Source organism: Colias croceus, chromosome 21 (assembly GCF_905220415.1).
Source record: "Colias croceus chromosome 21, ilColCroc2.1".
Lineage (NCBI taxonomy): Eukaryota > Metazoa > Arthropoda > Insecta > Lepidoptera > Pieridae > Colias > Colias croceus.
In genome coordinates, this window is record NC_059557.1 from 3,922,545 (window position 1) to 3,943,843 (window position 21,299).

The following is a 21,299-nucleotide window of genomic DNA, read 5'->3' on the forward strand; positions in this document are numbered from 1 at the left end:
AGTGTCGTGCCGGAGTGCAGCTCAAAATTCATACAAAGTTAAGTGCAAATCCTTAATTCCTTCCGTTCCTAACCATAAAACAATTTAAATTATAGCAATTGATTTATTACCTAACCTATTCTCACATCCTCACGCCATATTCCCTTACGTAAATCGTAATTAATTTGTTCAAAATTGAATTCATTTTGTTTACAACAATCTCGTATATTATCGCCCCTTCTCGCTTATAAACTCGACTTCGCCGAATAATTTCAGGAGCCGTCTTCTCAGGCGACTAAATATCGCTCGCACGATCTTCTGCGCTGCGTGTCAGCAGCAGCCCGGCTACCAGCGGCAGGTTCCACCAGGCGAGGAGCGTGAGATAAGCATTTTATTTCTTCCATAATTTTATCAAGCTTGTTGACGTGCATTTAAATAATTAATTAATCGAAAAATAATTACATAACTTGAAAGTAATACTTATATTTACTTTCTTACCTTGAGGGTGATGCGGCACGGATTGTCTCTAATCTCGAAGTGTCAACAGCAAACTACCAGACAGCCTGGACGTTACTTTGCGACAGGTATAATAACAAAAGGCTTCTTGTTGATCATCACTTAGATTCTTTACTTAATATTCAATCTTTAACTCGTGAGTCCGACAAGTCACTACGTTTTTTAGTCGATCATGTTTCAAAAAATCTTCGCGCCCTGTCTAGCCTGGGTCAGCCTACTGACTATTGGGATGTACTTATAATATTTATTTTGTCTTCTAAATTGGATAAATGTACTCTTGTTAAATGGGAAGAGTATCGAAATACTATTGATGACATTCCAACTTTGCAACAATTTCAAAGATTTTTAATCAACCGTGCAGATGTGCTAGAATCTTTAAAACGCAATAAGGTTGGCATTTATAATGAATCCCAAAATAATTCCAAATTACAATTCACGCCACGTCCCTCACAACTAAATTCGCAAAAACATAATAAATCTGATAAAAATAAAAATACTAATTCATTTACTACATCTAATCAAAATGTTTATTTTTGCATAATTTGTAACGGAAATCACAGAATTTATGACTGTCCTACATTTAAGTCTAAAAACATTCAAGATAGGCTGTCGTATGTAAATAAATATAAGTTATGTCGAAATTGCCTCAGACAAGGGCATCCTGTCAGTAACTGCCGCATGGGTTCATGTCGACAATGCCAGCAAAAACACAACACTCTCCTCCATAGTTCTAATGATGACGTCACTGCCAACTTAAGCACAGATGAGCAAGTTGAACCAAACGAATCTGTAGCAGCCTTTTCTAGACAAATGTCCAATCATGTTCTCCTATCTACAGCATTGATAGAAGTTTTTAACCCTATTAATAAGCAGGTAGAAAAGGTTCGCGCTCTCTTGGATTGTGGCAGCCAGTCTTCATTTATCACTAAATCCCTGCAACGGAGAATGTCACTAAGAACTTGCCCATTGCAGGCAATAAATGTTATTGGGATTGGCAATAATTCTTCTAATACAGTGTACGAAAGCTGTCTCACTCAAATAAAATCTCTAAATAGCAACTACAGCGTTACTCTTTCATGTCTTGTTCTCAACGAATTGACGGGCCGCTTACCTAAGACCCCAGTTGATATTAAAGCTCTCAAAATACCTAATTCTCTTACTTTGGCGGACCCTGAGTTCTACAAGCCAGCTCCGATTGAAGTTTTGATTGGAGCAGATATCTTCTGGGACATTCTAAACAGCGAACAGCTTTCTTTAGGTCCTAATAATCCTAAATTGCAAAATTCCAAATTCGGCTGGATAATAGCTGGCCCAGTCAACAATTATTTTAGTAAAGAAACTATTCATTGCAATCGTGCCAGAATTGCAACCCCACTTCTGACGAAATTCACAAAATGCTCACAAAATTCTGGGAGCTTGAAGAGCTACCCCAAAAAACTGTTCGAAGTCAAAATGACATTGCATGCGAGAAACACTTTCTAAATACCACCACTCGCTTAGAAACGGCAGATTCTGTGTGAAGTTACCCCTTAAGGACTCACCTGACTGCCTAGGCGATTCATACTCTAAAGCTAAAAAACGATTCCTAAATCTTGAGCAAAGATTTAGACGAAATAAATAACTAAAATCGAAATACGTTGAATTCATTCGTGAATACGCTGATATGGGCCATCTATCTGAATCACCTACTCTTATTCCAAATCCATCATATTTTTTGTGTCACCATGCTGTCATAAAGGAGAATAGTGAATCTACCAAACTCGTGTAGTGTTCGATGGCTCAGCCCCCACAACCTCTGGCTTCTCTGTCAATGACATCCTCATGGTAGGCCCAAATGTTCAAGACTCTCTTTTCTCCATCTTAGTGAGAGCTCGGCAACATAAATTCATTTTGACAGGTGACATCGCCAAAATGTACCGTCAAATTCAAATTGAGAGTTCAGATCAAAATTTGCAGCTCATATTATGGAGAGAAGATGAGTCTCAGCCTATCAAAACTCTGCGACTGAGTACTGTCACTTACGGTACCGCAAGTGCCAGTTACTTGAGCACGAGATGTCTTTGGCAGGTTGGACAGGAATGTGGGGACGAAATAATAAAAAACATCATTCAGCACGACTTTTATGTCGATGATCTAATCACCGGCTGTGATGATGAAGATCAACTTAAATACGCTCTAAATTCAGCTTGTTTTCCTCTACGAAAGTATAAAATTATTCAAAAACTTGTTTCAAAATTTACACGAAATTAATACAGAACATTTGACAATCAGTGAGTCGTCGAGCACTCTCGGACTTTGTTGGGATCCATCGAAGGATGTTTTTAATTTTCCCATCGAAATTCCACTTCATAGTGACAAAATCGCAAAGAGACTTATCCTCTCCAGTTCATTTCGAATCTTCGATCCCTTAGGTCTTTTGAACCCGTGCATTATTCAACCAAAGATTTTGCTCCAAAAATTGTGGCTCAAGGGTGTTGAGTGGGATGAACCTGTGTCGAAGAAGACTTACCTGAAGTAAAGGTCCATACAGCCGTCGAATCTGAAATTAATTTTGATTTTAAAAAATATTCTAAATTTACAAAACTTCAAAGAACTTTTAGTTACATTTTACGATTTTTACACAACTCTAAAAAACAAAATAAAAATAATAAACTTACCGGCATTTTATCAATTGACGAATTAAATAATTCTTTTCATTTTATTTGCATGCTGTCTCAAAAACAAACTTTTACTTCAGAATTTGATAAGTTGTCAAATAGTAAACCTTTAAGCCCAAAGTCAAATATTTTATCGTTATCTCCATTTTTTGATCATCAGGCGAATCTTATAAGAGTCGGTGGCAGGCTCAGATCATCTGAATATAAATTTGAAATGAAGCATCCCATTCTTCTAAATTCAACTCATCATGTGACGAAGCTTCTATTTGAACGCGAACACGTTCGATCTCTGCATGCAGGACCGCAGCTTCTGTTGTCGATTATTCGCGAGTCTGTTTGGCCTATCAATGGCAGAAAACTAGCTAGGCGCGTTGTCAAAAACTGCATTACCTGCACTCGTCTTCGTGGTCAGACCTATAGTCCAAAAATGGCTGACTTACCTGCAAATCGCGTCAACGTTGACTTTCCTTTCAAGTCTGTTGGAGTGGACTATGCGGGCCCTTTCTTCATTCTAAATCGTAAAGGACGCGGTGCTAGAGTAGTTAAGTGCTACTTATGTCTGTTTGTGTGTCTGCGCTTCAAATGCATTCACTTAGAGGTCGTATCTGATTTGACAAAAGACGCTTATATTATGACACTTCGCAGATTTGTGGCACGCCGTGGAAAGCCAACCGAAATATTTTCCGACAACGGTAAAAAATTTGTTGCTGCCGCGAAAGAATTAAATAGTTTTCTATAGACTAATCAAGAACCTTTGTCTGAGTTTGCTGCTCAGGAGGGAATAAAATTTTCTTTTATCCCCGCTTACGCTCCTCACTTTGGTGGAATATGGGAGGCCGGGGTTAAGTCCGCTAAACATCATATAAAGCGAGTCATGGGCAATACCCATCTTACATTTGAAGAACTTTCGACATTGTTTGCTCAAGTAGAGGCTATTCTCAATAGCCGTCCTCTATGTCCCATGTCATCTTCCCCGAATGACTTCCTATCCTTGTCCCCAGGGCACTTTTTAATTGGAAGACCATTGAATGCGCTACCGGCTCCTTCATTGGATAACGCTAAAGAGAGCTCCCTGGATAGATATGGCAGACTTGAACAAATCCGCCAACACTTCTGGAAGAGATGGCAGAAAGAGTATATATCAGAAATGCAACTACGAACAAAATGGAAGGTTGACAAATCAAAAATAAACATTGGAGACCTCGTACTGCTTCAAGAGGATAATTCTCCACCACTTTGTTGGCGCATGGGTCGTATTGTACGATTATTCCATGGAACTGACGGCGTTTGTCGAGTTGCGGACGTCGAAACTACAAGAGGCTGCGTTCGAAGACCTTTGGTTCGACTATGTCCTCTGCCCACTTCTGAAGACCTTCAAGCTTGAAAACCTACGCTTTTCACCGGGGGGAGGATTATGTCTACGCCTGTTAAACTTATTATAGCAATCATGCGCTTCAACAACATAGATTGTCATTTTTTATTTATTATTTATTGGCCGGGTAGAATGTATTTTTTTCACTTATCTAAAATACTTTGTACAAAGGTGTGTCGGTCTCGAAAATAAATTGTTTTAAAACGAATATTGAGTTTCCCTAAAGAAATTCCAGTTCCCAAGCCTAAAGCGGGAACAACTAGTTTCACTTTTTCTTCGTAGACAGATCATACTTTCTAGCTATCTGTCTTTACGCTTTCATAGGAAGAAGGATTAGATTGTAAATCGTAAACATAACCAACCAATGTAGGCCTGTCTGCTGATATAATAGTGTAAGGCGATAGGGATCAAGATAAACCGGTCGTTCGGAATTACAGCCCATCTTTCAGTAATCCAGCTTAGAAGTCATTCAACTAGGCTTTAATAAGCATGAAGTAATTAGCAGCAATTACGGTATTCGCTAAATTTTACTATTAAATAATTAAATAAAGCATTCTGATGAAATTCGCCAGTGAATCACTTGAGCATGCAAACAGACCCGCTCCGGTCGCGGTCCTTTCCAGTCGATGACCTTGAAACCGGTAAAATAAAAGGTCCGGGTACATATCCCCAGATGCCTTGGAGCCTGGTGTGCTGTGGATATGTCGTTACGTAGGAAAAAATGCTAATTATTGTGCCTGTGGCTTGTGTGCAGGAATTTTTGAAACGATTTGGTATATTATGTAGATCACTAACCAGGCAAAAGCATCATTTTTTATCTCCTATTATTCCTAGATTAACACATTGTATGGGCAAATTTATTTTAATAAGTTTTATTTCACATACCTACATAGCATATTATTGCGTGTAGCAACTAGAAGTTCATGCTTAGGTGTTTAGAACAATTTGTCCGTTCTCTACCTATACAATTATTATCACAACAAGTAACTATAGATCTTGTCGTCACAGTAGGTATCTCGATCACACTTTGATATTTTATTATTCACTTATTTTTAGAACATGGGGATAAAGCAAGATTATTATTCATAAATAACTACTCTATATAAGAAGTAGGTAATAATGTAGAATTGCTTTTAGAAGTGTCAAGTATTCTTAGCAATATCAATATACCTAGATGTAGGTATGTATTATTGTTTTATCATTTTTGTAGAGTCTAACAAATAATAGTGCTGCTGCCTGCTAAGGCATAATACAGAGCCTCTATTTTTAGTTAATCATCGTAACCAGTAGACCAACAAATCAGTCAGCTTTTTGCTTGAATATTATAATTGAGATCAAAATATAACATCGTTTCAAATTTGTACTGTAGCTCTTGCCTTGAGTCACAAAATTTTGTTTCAATTAACTCAAATTGCAATGAAAAGAAAGCTAAATAAACAAAGGTTATTTACATTTTTATTTCGTCAGTGATCTAACATTCCACATTTTGCCAGTCATGCTCGCGTGTTTTATGTATACGTTGAGGAAAATAATTTCATTCAACCACAATCGTGACTAATGGGGGACAGGCCAGCTAGTGACCCTATTCTTGGTGACCAGATATACCCGATTTTTGGGACAATTTTCTTCTAATACTAGCACAGACACAGTACTTTCCGTCTTTACCACACTTGCATTATATTTCTACTTCTTTCTTTTCTAATTAGTCTGTATTTCTACTTTCAGTAGACTCTTATTTTTAACTTTGCAAGGCTGCCATTTGTCACTGTAATTTATTCAACTGAACAACAAAAGCCTTTTGACCTAATTTTGTTGTCGAAACGCAATCGAATGGTGAACGAATCGACTGAATGTTGATTATCTTTGTGACGAATAATGACAATGAAGGTCGCCACAATTAAATTGATAGTCCCATATTAAGCTATTAAATACGTGATACCTGGTCACCCTTCTGGCTATGTATTTCTCGGCTATGTCTGTATAGGACTATTGTTAGCTATGCGGTTTGAACGGCGTTTAGACAACGAACTATTAGTAAACATTGTTCTACTCAGGTTTGGCTTTGTGAAACTTGTCTTTGATTTGAGTTATTCCCTAAATAGTTAGTTAAATAATTATACTGGTTAGACTCTTAAGTATTTTAATCTAAAAGGGATAATTGAGGTCCGGGCCTTTCTGAAAATTTTGTACTTACGAATATTTTCAATGAGCATTTTGCGCATTGTAGCGATCATATTTTTTATAACCTTTTACTATTTTAATGTTCAGACTGGTAAACAAATGTGCATTATATAATTTTCAGAAAGCATGTGTGATGTGATACTATTCGATGACACAATGTTACGTGCTTTGAATACAAAATGTATGTTTGCTCGAGACGTTCTTCACTAGAAGCAATTCAGTTTTATTCCTCCCTATTTTTATGCCCAAAATGTAAGCATTTCAACAACAGGCTTATGTTACAAAATATGATTTGATAATGCGTTGGTGTAATTAAGATTTGAGGTAATATATTTGTTAAAACAACTTCTGATGATTGTTCAATTATTAAGTAGTTGTAGTATCGATCAAGTAGATTATTAAAATATGTATTCTTTATAACGACAGCATTCACATTTATAACAACCATTAGCAGTTACGTGTTAATTTTACATTAATTTATCGGAATAACCCCGCCATCAGTAATTACCCCAAAGCACCTCACAACACTAAAAGGGTTGCTTGCTGATAGTGTTCCTGATAACTTCATAGACATTTTGACGTATATTTTCATAATTTTTGTGATTTTAATTGACAGATAATATAAGCTAAACTAGCTTTTACCCGCGGCTTCGCTCGCGTTAAGAAGTATTAATATTAATTAGGTATATTTTTTGCGGCTTTGGTACATTTTTTTAGCGTATGTAAAAACTTAGGGCCTACAAAACTACAAAACTTTAATCACATATTTTATAGGTAAACCAGAATCTGATGGCAATTAGGGAAATCAAAATTTTGAGTGTGCAACCCTAGGGAAAATGGACTGAACGATCTTGATACTGCTCATTTTTTATTTTGTCCTCAATATCATTAGTCACATTACATAAGTGGACAATACTGTACTAAATAATGAGATATCCACTTAATATTATGTAGGTACATACTTACATGTATTATATACAATTATACATATTACTTTTATACAGGTAATACATATTATTATTTACACATACCTATATTTGTATATTCATTACCAGTATGCCATGTGAAAATATCGATATAATGATAATGTACATCAAAACTGCTTATAATTTTTTATAAATAAAATAAAAATGAAATAAAATTATGTTTATTTTCGTAAGTATTAACAGATAAACACATTATAAAATTGACTTGGACAGCTTGGACTTGACGAATAGCCGAATTGGAAACTCCTGTAATAAGTTTTCATAAAATTATATTCTAATCAACAAACAATATTATTATATTACTAGGTTTCCGCCCGCGGCTTCTCCCGCGCAGTGAAAGAAAAACCCACATAGTTCCCGTTCCCGTGGGATTTCCGGAATTACGTCACTTTCTCGAGATAAAAAGTAGCCTATGTCCTTTCTCGGGTATCAAAATATCTCCATACCAAATTTCATGAAAATTGGTTCAGTATTTTAGGCGTGATTGAGTAACAGACAGACAGACAGACAGAGTTACTTTCGCATTTATAATATTAGTATGGATTATTTACCTAGATATAATATTTTTTTAATTTAAAGTATCAAAACGGGTAAGTCCAATTTACCAATAAAATCTTCAAAATTGAAAATTGTGATGTGTTTGACCCTTCTTCATCGAATGTTTTTCTATACACATTATAAACAACACCTCTTGCTTGTGATCGCAGCGGCTTTGTCGACATTTTCGAAGATTTTTTAGACAAAATCCTAAAAATTATTCATTTACTGCAAAAAAGACAAATAATTTAACAACCAATTTGATAGTTGTCAAATAAGTTGCCACATGAAAATCTTTGATTTCTTAAATATAAATATGCCATCAGATTCTGGTAGACCTATATCCCCTTAGAGGTGGAATTTTACAAAATCCTTACTTACTCTAAGCCCGATCGGTATAAAATTGACATAGTTTCATACAAACTTTCATCCCTTATTTAATCCCCTTGGGGGTAGAATTGATCCAAATCCTTTCTTAGGGGATACCTACCTGCATGCCAAATTTCAGCCCGATACGTCCAGTGGTTTGGGCTGTGCGTTGATAGATCACTATATCAGTCACCTTTGAGTTTTATATAATACTAGCTTCCGCCCGCGACTCCGTCCGCGCGGATGTCGGTCTTCGCGTGGATGGTTATTTCTCCATTTTGAGTACCTCTGTCAATAACATCTTATAAATATCTATTGGACCCAATTCCCAAATACAGCTAGGCCTATAATAATACGCAACGTGTGTTCGCGGTTCTACGGAACAACGTCTATGGATAAAACTGAAAAATTAAGATTAATTTTTTTCTACGTATTTTTCCAGGATAAAAAGTATCCTATTTTACGCCCAGGATAATAAGGTATAATTATACCAAGTTTCATCGAAATCGAACCGCTAGTTTTCACGTGATGCCTTCACATACAGACAGACAGACAGACAGACAGACAGACAAAAATTTTTTTAATCACATATTTGGGTTTGGTATCGATCCAGTAACACCCCCTGCTATTTATTTTTTCAATATTTTCAATGTACAGAATTGACCCTTCTACAGATTTATTATATGTATAGATATAGATTACTGACTGAAACCGCAGGGCAAAGCTAGGGTATGAATTTTCGAAAATCTTTTCTTACCGGACGCCTACGTGTCATAAGATCTATCTACATGCCCAATTTCATGCAAATACATCAAAGGAATAAAAAGTTTCCTACAAATTTCTATTGCCTATTTTACCCCTTTAGGGGACGAATTTTCTAAAATCCTTTCTTAGGGGACGCCTACGTTATGACATCTATCTGTATGCCAAATTTCAGCCCGATACGTCCAGTGGTTTGGGCTGTGCGTTGATAGATCACTATATCAGTCACCTTTGAGTTTTATATAAGCTAAATAAGACATATCCGAGATTCAAGAATGACAATAATCATAGTAGGTATGTCTAAAGATAATGTATTTTTAGTTTCTTGTGAGTTTCCTGTGATGATTTCTATTTGATTAGAATTATCTAATCAAGTATTAACTTTATTATCGCCATTCTCTTATCAGTATAAAAAGGGAAATATACTTGTATTATTGTCTTTACTTTCACATTCAAATATGTAACGCCTATTAATGATAAGATAATTTTTCATGTAATATATAAATGTCGTAGTAATTACTTGATTTGCTACGACATTCATACAAATAGTGGGGCAAAATTTTCGTTATCTCATTCGTAATATTATGCTAATTCCTTGAACTACTTTTGCAATCTTATCATCTATTTATCATAAGATATTAATTTATTAGTAAACGCAGTCCCTCCGCGTCCACCGTGACAAAACCTGTTTTTGACTCGACCCCATGGATTCCTATGAGTCAGTGTAGAAATATGGGAACATACCGACGGTGTTAGTGTATATTATATTGTTATCCAAAATGGACGTTAATAAAAATGTGCAGTGTTTCGGTACGTTTGATATTTGCGCGAACGTTTGCGAGGCCAAGTGCAATTTGTATAGGAAATGCGTGAAAGCGAAGCGCAAGATTCGGTCTAAGATTTATGATTTTGATAGGTGAGATTTAGTTATTAATTGTAGGTAGGTATGTTGTTTTGCTTTGTACTATGAAGATATTGTGAGTTGTACTTCTTTGTTTTAATCTGTTCTATCTATGATGTAGTAGTGTGGTTTATTGATAGCAAATAGATTTATTATAAGTTATAACTAAGCATGGAATATGTGCCTTTCCCGTGATAAAGGATAATCATTATGGTTTGAACCCGGAAATTTTTACTCGTGAAAAATTGCTAAATAGGCAAGCCTAGGTACAAAAACAGATGCAAAATAGCCTTGTTTTTGAGTACCTAATACAAAAACATAAACATGCGTATTGAGCAGGCATTCAACATCAAAATAAGTAAATAACTCACATGTATTAAATACACTGAATATAATAAACTGCATAAGGTGTAAATTGCATTATTTTGCTCAAAAGTAATGGGCAATGGCGGCTAGCCTTAATTTAAGTGGTGCTCATTGTTTCAAAGCTGATTGGATGCATTGCGGTTGTCTTTGTCTCGAAAGCTTCCGGCTGCGAATATTTTATTAATGTGTTTCTAACGAACTTGTGCTAAATGTGTAAATAATAATATAGATTTACATTTTCTGATTATTTAAAAGAAGTCTTAAATTCTATAAGTAAATGTTATTGGAATAATCTTCAAAGAGATGTGAACATATTAAGTGGGTTAGGTACTGAGATTTTGGACAAAAGCACAATAGGTTGTACAAATAGGTATGATATTTATTTAGTTAACTGAACCTCATGACTCACATAGGTAACCGTTTGAGACGGATAAAACACAAACAGGTTAAAAAACGCTAAGAATGGAGAACCTTCTAATTAATTTTTTAGAACATCAGCTAATACAATATTAACATTCCTGTACATAATTTATTCTAAACCCACATACAAAATAAATTAATAAACCAATGTTTTATTTACTAGAACATCCGTGGAAACTTACGTAAAAACCGGGTCACAAGTAAATTGCTTAATAATAAAAAATGAACATTACTCAAATTACACTCGGCAATTGGGTCGACGTTTCGGATGGAAATTATTTAATTAAATCCGCACAGATGCCGCGGGTAACGGTTGTTTACAGTGTAAATCCTAAAATTAGGCGAATGCAGGCTGGCCATTGTTTCAATGAGGTCTTTGACCCCTGTATAATGAATTGTGTAGCGTGTCAAGGCCGATCTCGAGGATAAAACAGTTTTAACGGTAGTGGCTTTGTCGCTAATCAGGTGACGACATTGTAGAATCGTACAGGTGGAATGTGTTAAATTCATATTTGGGAGGAAAATAAAATATAAAAGTTTATTGAATTATTGAACCGAGGCTGGTTTAACTTTGTGGTTTTGTGGACCACCTATAAAATTATACGTGTATTTTTTTAATATGATTACATACCTAATTTAGGTAACAAACAATATAATATTTCGTTCTTCATTTTGTGTGATAAAGGTTACGAGTACAACATGTATTCAACTTTCGCAAGTTCACATGTAGCAGTCGTGGCCGAGCGGTTAAGGCGTCTGACTAGAAATCAGATTCCCTCTGGGAGCGTAGGTTCGAATCCTACCGACTGCGGATTTCTTTTTTTTTTGTTTTTGGATTTGTGTTAAATAAATACAGAATACAATTTAATTGGTTGTTGTTATCATGTTATGCTTGTTCAATCAATATGCTGTGATAATTTTAGGTTGTTTATGTTTCTCAAATCTCAATTCTACGAAACACGTTAAATTTACGTTTTAACTTTACATAACATTATTAATGACATTATTGATGATTTTTAAATATGTATTTGAAATATCGATATCAATTTCGACAAAAAGGAAATAAAAAAAAAAAATGTGTGCGTGTAGGTACTAGAGTACACACGTAAGAAGTGAAACTTAGGGATAAGAAAAAGTTGGCGCGTAACGCAAAAATATCACGCCTACGGCGTAACGCAAAAATGTCACGCCTACAGCGTAACGCAAAAATGTTACACTAAATTTTTATCCAACCCCGATAAAGAAGTTTCACTTCAATAAAATTCACTGTTAATTAATATTTAATACCGATCAATTTCTACTATACATTTCGATGGTTATTTATAATTTTATCGTTTATTGTTTATACTAAGATATATTGTATTTGTCAACAGTTTAAGAAGAGGTGCCGGTGTTAACGTACAAGATGACAATGGGTACACGCCGCTGCATCACGCATGTCTTCGTGGTCACAAGTTAGTATTATAATACTTATTCATTTCGGCAAGATTTTTCCTTGTAGATGTCTATATGACTGGGTTTTTTGTGTTCGTTGAAATGTTGATTGTAGAGTTTTAACGTAGGTATGTTTTTTGTTTTATTCTATTATGATTTTAATTAAGATATAGTATTTTTTGTACTAAGTATTTCATAAAAATATATTCAACTTTGTACAGATTGTGAGGTGTTCAGTAAAAAATAAGCCGATTAATATTGAAATAATGTGTGGATTTGGCTGTTTTTCTTCATTTTGTTTATTTTTATTCGCACTCTCAAATAGTTACGTTTTATTTGTAAACAAAATAACAACAATATAAAACTGTACCTAAGAGGTCTTGAAAATTATTGCAATATTTTACATGTTGGTCTTCACCTGCGGCCTATAATATGCGCCAGAGTTTTAATTATGTATATTTTTTTTATAATTACTAATTAGCTACCATATAATATATTAGACCCGTCACATGCAGCCTGATACTTCGCTTTTTTATATACCTAATTAAAACGATTCATATTATTGGTTTTCCATGTTTGTTGCTTGCTTAAGTATCCTGTCTTTTCCCGCTTACATATCACATTTATTGAAATGTTATATATGACTGGGAAAAGACAGGATTATTGAATCCTTCCTAGCCTTGATAATTGATTTCCTATCACCCAGGGAAATAGTACGATTGCTACTATCAGTGGACGCGTCGCCATGCGTGGCCGACAAAAAGGGCGCCACTCCCCTCCACCTCGCCGCGTGGAAGGGAGATTCAGACATCGTGGCTATGCTGCTAGCGCATAATAACCCACCAGTAAATGTTAATCATGTGGTGAGTATATTTTGGTTAATATTTTGGTACCCAGGTGTTGACCGTGCTTATGCCCGCGTGGTAAAAGGAAGTTTCCATGGAAACGAGAATCGGCGCGGTAACAAGTAGCTTATAATATCTCGTCTTATAATTTAGAAGTAACAGCGGAAAAAGTAGCCTATCATTTTCAAAGTAGGGAAAATTTTAAAACTCGTTAAACGGTAGATAACATTACATATTTTTCGAAAATGATTTCTACTAACATTTTGGACCTGTGTATCCATCCTGCATATTATATGAAGTTTCAAAAATCGTCCTATCGAAAAATAGACTTGAAAATTTGTATGAAACGTAAAGTAAGAAAAGAAGTTATTTTTCTAATAAATGCATTCAAGTATGAGTCAAGTCTCAAAAGTTTGAAGTCAATGAAACGATCAGTCACAATTGGATGCACTTATGCCCGGTTCCTATATTTGAAAAACGATCCGTTTTAGTTACGAATAGTAGTATAATTAACCAAGCGTAAGCGAAAATCGTTCCTATAAAAAACGTCTCGTCAAGCAACTTACCGACGGCTTCCTACTGACGGATGGGAGGGTTACTATTAACGAACGGTAAGCATATTGTATGGAGAAGACAGTTTATCGCGTTCCTATAAATATTTTTAATGTCATTATGCTGTCAAAGTTACTATTCGTATAGCATTTTGCTTACCCGTCGATTTCGGGCGGTTAAATTCTTACTATTTCATTGTTTCCGCTTCAGTATCGAAATGTGGAGTTCAGATAGTGATAGAGAAGTGTTTAATATTATATCGAATTTCGGAAGAAGATAGTGGGCGTGAAAGAGTATATATTATAGAGAAGGAGTGGATTTTTTTGCGACCCTGGATTCTCACGAATTTCAATTGAGATTTCGACTTGATAAAGAATCTGTTGAACAATTACTTCTTGAAATTTATCCAGACGTACGAATAAAAGGAGCCAGGTTAGTTTAATGGAGGCATTAATATTATACCAAACACGTCTAACCTTATTACATAGGTACCTAATTTATGTTGTCATTTCAGGAATCATGGGGTCATATCTCCATAACATCAATTACTGTTGACGCTGAGGTTCTATGCTTTAGGCACAATATCGATATCAGTGGCAGACCTATTTCCCTTGGTCACGGCCGCGGCATCACGCGTGAACGGGTGGACCGATTTCGATAATTATTTTTTTATAATGTTCCTTGAAGTACGAGGATGGTTATTATGGAAAGAAAACATAAACATGTACCAAGGGCGAAGCCGGGGCGGACCACTAGTATATATATGTGTCTATGTTTGCAATGTAGAAATCAATTTTTTAAACATTGTAGGTATTGTAAATAATAAAAAATAAATAAAAGTACATAATAAAATGGAATAAAAGTTTTATTTCTTTATAACTATGTTTAATTTTACATAGTAATATTATGTAACTACATAATATATGCCAAAGAACTGTCCTGTGATTATATACGCGACAACCCTCCATTGATTATCATCTTCTATATTATATTCCTTAACGCTGTAATAGGCTCTCTGAACTAAATACATTTTTTACATAAGATTTACATTTAGCACTAACAAATTCTTTTTCTACCGTGTGTCTAGATATATTGCTTAATAATATACAAAAATTAATTAGTTATTGTGTGTTCAGTATTTCAAGGGCGAAGCCGGGGCGGACCACTAGTATATTTATATGTATGTCTATGTTTGCAATGTAGAAATGAATTTTTTAAACATTGTATTGTAAATAATAAAAAATAAATAAAAGTACATAATAAAATGGAATAAAAGTTTTATTTTTTTATTACAGTTTAATTTTACATAGTAATATGTAACTACATAATATAAGTATGCCAAAGAACTGTCCTGTGATTCTTACACGACAACCCTCCATCGATTATCATCTTCTATATTATATTCCTTAACGCTGTAATAGGCTCTCTGAACTAAATAAATTTTTTACATAAGATTTACATTTAGCACTACCTAACAAATTCTTTTTCTACCGTATGTCTAGATATATTGCTTAATAATATACAAAAATTAATTAGTTATTGTGTGTTCAGTATTTCAATTATTGTGTGTTCAGTATTTCAATTATTTCTTCATAATATTTGTCCATCATCCTTATTATGTTTGAATTTTTTGGCTGAAAATAAAAAGTTTTCCTGGTAGGTATTTGACCAATTTTTGCATTAAATGTGTTGGTCAACGAAGTCCAACATTCATCCTTTAATTTATTCGTAGAAGCATTAGTCTCCTTACTGGTTATAATAATTGAGCAATCTCGTCTTTACTCATAGCCTTCTTCGATTTCTGTAACAGAAATATATGTTTGACTTTAAAAGTGTCCGAAGCAAAAAGTAAGCGGCAGACGATTTTAAAGAAGAAATATAAAGGCGTACTTACCGGCGTAATATCCATTTTTAATAAATATATAAACAGTGGTCGTTGTATTGTTATTCTTTAATTATAAAACTTGACAATGAATCATCAATCAACAATGAATGACAATAATTTGACAACTGACAAGCAATGCACGCGTGCGCGAGAAAAACGTTCCGTTTTTGCTTTCTGTGTAACGCATTAGGTTGTTTAGAAGGAAAATTATCACGCAGATGTCTACAAATATATAGTTCTTTAGTATTAGTTCTTTATTAATAAGAAACTTTATTCTTAAAGTTTATAATTCGGCTGTATATTTAAATTATTTTGTCCTGAATTTTGTGTTATTTTAATTTCAATTTGGCTTATAACGAAACGCACATCTGTGAGTGAAGAGGGCTCGGTATTTTTATGACCAACGGATGTCCGTCGATAGCACGTCAAGAAATAAAATTGTGGAACGGTAATAACGACTCGTAGTTAGTTCTAGAAAAACGGATAGTAGCTTTGATACTATGACGATCCGTTGAATATAGGAACCGGGCATTTGAAGTTAGAACAAAGTTTTTCTAACTAACTAACAAATAATTACAAAAAAAAAATTGCTTTCAGTTTAACTGCTATAAACTCTTTAATGAAGAGAAAAAACAGGGTTCATTTATTCTAACAGTTAATTTTAGATAGCATCTTTACGGCTGATTACGTCGGGTTAGAACTGGACAAATAAATTTTATTTCTAAGCTTGAGACTATTGTCGCAGAATACTTTTTTTTACGTCGCAAAAGAGCGATTTGATGGTATGATTTTTATATCTGGAGATAGTCTGGAGGCTAGAGCTATATATCTATGGCTACTTTTTTCCGTGGTGAAACATCTAATTCCTCTTGAAAATTCCTTAACACGGTCAAAACGCCAGTAATATGTGCATTTTTAAATAAGCATTATTGAAAATGCTTATATCATTTAGCGTCGATTGATTTTGGATTTTCCAAATTTTTTTGTTACTGCAGATCTATTACTTTGCTACTTAATACTTACTATTTCATTAGGTAATTACTTCCAAGATTATTACCGCACACCCTTTATTACAGACGCTAGACCAAGAGACAGCGCTGTTAATGGCTGCTCAGTTCGGTTTCGTCAACGTGGTCGCGCAGCTCATAGCCCGCGGCGCTGACGTCAACATTAGGAACATTAAACAGGAGAGCGCTTTGGATCTGGCTGCTCAATATGGACGGTAGGTTCGATTTTTTCCTTTCTATATGATAAAGTGGTGTTATTTCTGAAAAAATAAAAAAATGGGGGTAGGAATATCATTTTTGTATCCATTAAGCAGGAGAGCGCTTTAGATCTCGCCGCGCAATATGGAGGGTGGTTTTGATGTTGTACATGTAATATTTGAAAAAAAAAATCCAAAAAATAATGGAAAAATTACCCAAAAAGATTGGTAGGAAAATTATTTTCGTGACCAGTTGTTTTTTTTTTTAATAAAAAAGTACATGTTTACTTATTTCTATTGTGAACATGATTCACACTATCGTTGGCTTTTATGATGTGAATGTATTCAGAAAACATAAATCAAATCTAGCAAATTAGGTAAAAAATAATTTTATTTTAAAATAACGTTTTTAATTCCCTTCGTTCTAGCTGCGGTTGTATCGGAAATTTCCTTTACAAATTCATTGAATTCTCCTGTCAATTAAATGCAGAAACCTAGGATAAAAAATGTGCATTGTACGATTAAAATAGAAGTTTCTTGCGAGAAAATATTATTTAAAAAGGAAACTCTTTTATCAACTAAAATAAATATTGTGATTTTGTACTTTTTAATTTTTACAAACATACTGTTGGAAATTATCTAATTATGTTTCTGAGAATAATCTATTTATTATGATCATAAGAAGTTTTATACTGAATTTTGGAGAAGTTTTTTTTTTAATTTCTTTGTATTTTAATTCCATCAACAGGTTGGAAACGGTCCAGCATTTGTTGCGAGTGCAACCGATGCTAGTACAGCCGTACAAGTATCCCAATTGGAAAGTTCGATCGTTTTCGTCAACGCCGTTGCATAGAGCCAGCAAGAATGGTCACAAGTGAGTATTTTATATATTCATAATCCACGTGGAGATAAATTAAGCAAAAATCGTTAATGTCCTTTTAATTCATATTACTTAAAAATAATAATCATAACATGAATGATTCAAATTGATGATATACATAGTTCAAATTATTTGTTTAAATTATTTTACTACAAAAATCAATTAGACTTCAAAATAATTTTCACTATCCTTTGCAATTGATTGTTACTAGGAAATATAATAGAAATTCCAATTAATTGTTTAACATTTCATTGATAAAGCATATCAGTGACTAATCGTACCTATACATGCATATAAATTGTTTTTGTAACGGTTAACATTCTATTATATACTTCAAATACCAAGATAGTAAAATAAAACATTATTTTATTGAGACTGGTCTAATACCTCATTTAATTACCTCGGTACCAAGGGGAGACTGAGCTAAAAACTACCTAAGCTCCAAATAATTATTAAACCACCATGTAATTCTTGATACATCCGTCACACGTTCCATCCCTTGTGTTGTCGCTCGTGCACTACAATCTGAGCAACTATTTACCATTGAATATTAATACATGCTAATGTAACAGAAGGGGATACCGGCGCGATTGGCATATTCATATTCATTCGTTCGTTATAACGCTCCAATCGACATTGTTGACGATGTTAGGTGTTGAGAATTAGTGTTGGTTGTTGTAAAATGTAAGACGACGTTTTTTGGTCTTTCAAATGGTTCGTTTGTTCAAATTAAATGTATAACTGTCTAATACTAGGTAGGTACAGAACACAAATACAGAATTGCAGTCACCATCCCTATATTTTTTTTAGTTCCGTTGGAAATTACTCCAAAGGACCAATTTTATTGAAATAAAATTAAAATGTTCTTTTCATTAAGGGCATCTATGAATTCTTATCAGGGCAAAAGTATTATCACATTATTATTGTAAGATAATTTCACGACCTCTCGATCTACTATACAAAATAATATGTCATATAGATTACGCATCTGCGGATTCCCCGCCTTACTGCGGAATGTTTAATTTTAATCACATTATATTATTAGTACATTTTGGATATTAAGCATAATTTCCTCTTCGTCATATTGTTATTACACACGTCACATACAAAATTAACTTTATACTTGTTTTAATTTAATCACATTATATTATTTATAAGTTAATTTTGGACAAGTGTTAATTCCTGCTCATCATTTTATTATAACACACATCACTTATCAAATTAACTTTATCTATATGTCAGAAGTTTGGTTGGATTCGTTAAAAAAGGTTCATAAATATGCAATTCGCATCGGAGCGTTAATATTTGTTCTGTGCTGTTTGTGTTTCACTTTTCATTTGTCACTATTCGCGGTATCAATTCGCTGATAAACGCGTGCAATTAAATTGTCGTGTATCAATTGTTCGCTTTTTATCATTTCTATTTTTGTTGTCATAACGCAAAATAGTGTTTGTACAAAGTCAATATATAGTCACGTAACCAATTAAGGTATTTGGTGAGTTATAACGTTTTTGTTATTAAAGTATTTGATGAATTTATATCATAACATTAAACATAGAAGTATAATGAAATTAAATTAATTAACATAATTTTAAAAACCCGTTCCTAAAAACCTTGTTATTCTATTGTACCATTGTTAATAAATACGCTAGTAGGTGATAGTTAATAATGTTGAATTTTTTTTATGTTATTAACAATTCAGAGGAGTTTACATAAAAATTAATATTATTGTGACATTATTGGACCTCTAATGGTGCAATAACAACTCTTTCTGGAACTACTGGATCGAATTGAAAACTTATTTTTGTGTTCGATTGTCCCTTCATCAAGGAATGCTATAAAATATTTGTATCACGCTTCGACCAAAAAATAAAAAATCATCGCATCAATGAAAAATGTTACAATCACGCGTAAAGACATCCCTTCTTAATTGAACAACGCAATTTGGTATTATTTTGCCAAATTTGCGCTATTCAACTACATAGTTTGTCCATAAATAGACAACCCAAATTTCTCCCAGGGAAGTGGTCTCCCTGCTCCTAGCGGCGGGCATAGACCCGAACATACGCACAAACTCAGGCACACCCCTCCACGACGCTGCGTGTTTTGGCAAAGCGTCTGTCGTACGGATATTGTTAGCGAAAGGCGCTGATCTGCGAGCGTTAGATGGCAGAGGGAAGACGGTAGAGGATCTGCTGGCAGATTATTCGGAAGAGGCCACCAGACGGGTCCGGAGGGTTATACGAGGTGGGTAGTTAGGAGAGGGACAGACTTACAAACTACAAACTATTCGTGTTTTAGCCAAGCTTGTAGTGGTTACTTCTTCTTATTTCGCAACGTATAAAGTTGGTTAATTCCTTTTCTGAAGAATTATTATTATGTAATTTATCAGTAAACATGTCCACAATCAAAACATTAGTTTCGAAGTCTGTAAATAATCTGCAATCATAATTTATATCAGTCCAATATTCAATGACTAAAAATCTGTAGTCTACTTAATCGCATTTCCTTCAATTTATAATAAATTCAACAAAAATATCCACTTCTTAAAATAATGTTTGTTTCAATAGAATACGAAAGTATGGCTCGTAATAACTACGAAAGCGAAGAGGACCTACCACCGTTCCCAGTACAAGACTGCAGCCCCACTAGTTATCCCCACCAACTCGTCATGTGAGTATAAAAATATTAATTTATATATCATTAATTAATCTATAACATTTGAAACTGATTTTTGATAACTAAATATGAATGAATTTTCTTGAAATCTGTTTTATGTTGTGTGACAAATTTCTCTACTTTGTTAATATTTTTAAGTCTTTGTATAAGTTTCTAAATACAATGCGCAATAATAGTGTAAAGATTTTTAACGCGTCAACTAATTATAACATAATTATGTTTCTTGAAATAGCGTATCTAAAATTGATAACGACTAAAACCCAGTTAGTATTTAAAACATTCCGCCCTAAATCTTTCGCGCAATACAACTTCTATAACCAAAGGGGTGACTTGTAAAGCATCTTTCTGTTTTTTTCTGTTGCTCGTTAACCCACTAACATTGCATGCACTAATCACATTTGACATATATAAACGTCTTCTAAATACGTGTTATCTTAAAGGAATCCCTCCCTGTAATTACTCGGAATACTCTTTAGACTAAATGTATGTTTTAATTGGAGAGCGGCTCAATTATAACATACTACGTGCCACCTTTGAACCCCTTGATTGCTGTCTTAGCGATGTGCTTTTCATGTATCGCACAAGTTATAATTTACGTTTAATTTAAATTTTCACAAAATTATAATGAACCCCCTGAAATACTAAGCCGTATCGCAATTATCAACCGTCTAAGCGTTCGCCTTGCAATTTTTTTCGATCATTATTTTATTATCAGCACATTACAATGGATACTCATTGTTCGGAATCCATATTTGTAAAGAAGCAGAACGAACA

At 34.1% G+C, this 21,299-nt stretch overlaps 1 protein-coding gene and 1 non-coding gene across 2 annotated transcripts in view; both read left to right on the top strand.

Annotated features, from left to right (window-relative positions):
* Positions 1 to 21,299, top strand: part of LOC123701284 — a 112,787-nt gene that overhangs the window by 8,899 nt on the left and 82,589 nt on the right. Inside the window, exons 2-7 of the mRNA XM_045648707.1 lie at positions 12,420 to 12,500; positions 13,187 to 13,343; positions 16,839 to 16,984; positions 17,715 to 17,840; positions 19,867 to 20,093; positions 20,417 to 20,519. Of these exons, the coding sequence (XP_045504663.1) occupies positions 12,420 to 12,500; positions 13,187 to 13,343; positions 16,839 to 16,984; positions 17,715 to 17,840; positions 19,867 to 20,093; positions 20,417 to 20,519 (840 nt within the window). The remainder of the gene's footprint in view (positions 1 to 12,419; positions 12,501 to 13,186; positions 13,344 to 16,838; positions 16,985 to 17,714; positions 17,841 to 19,866; positions 20,094 to 20,416; positions 20,520 to 21,299) is intronic.
* Positions 11,776 to 11,857, top strand: Trnas-aga. The gene has a single exon. It is a non-coding gene; the product is annotated as a tRNA-Ser (tRNA).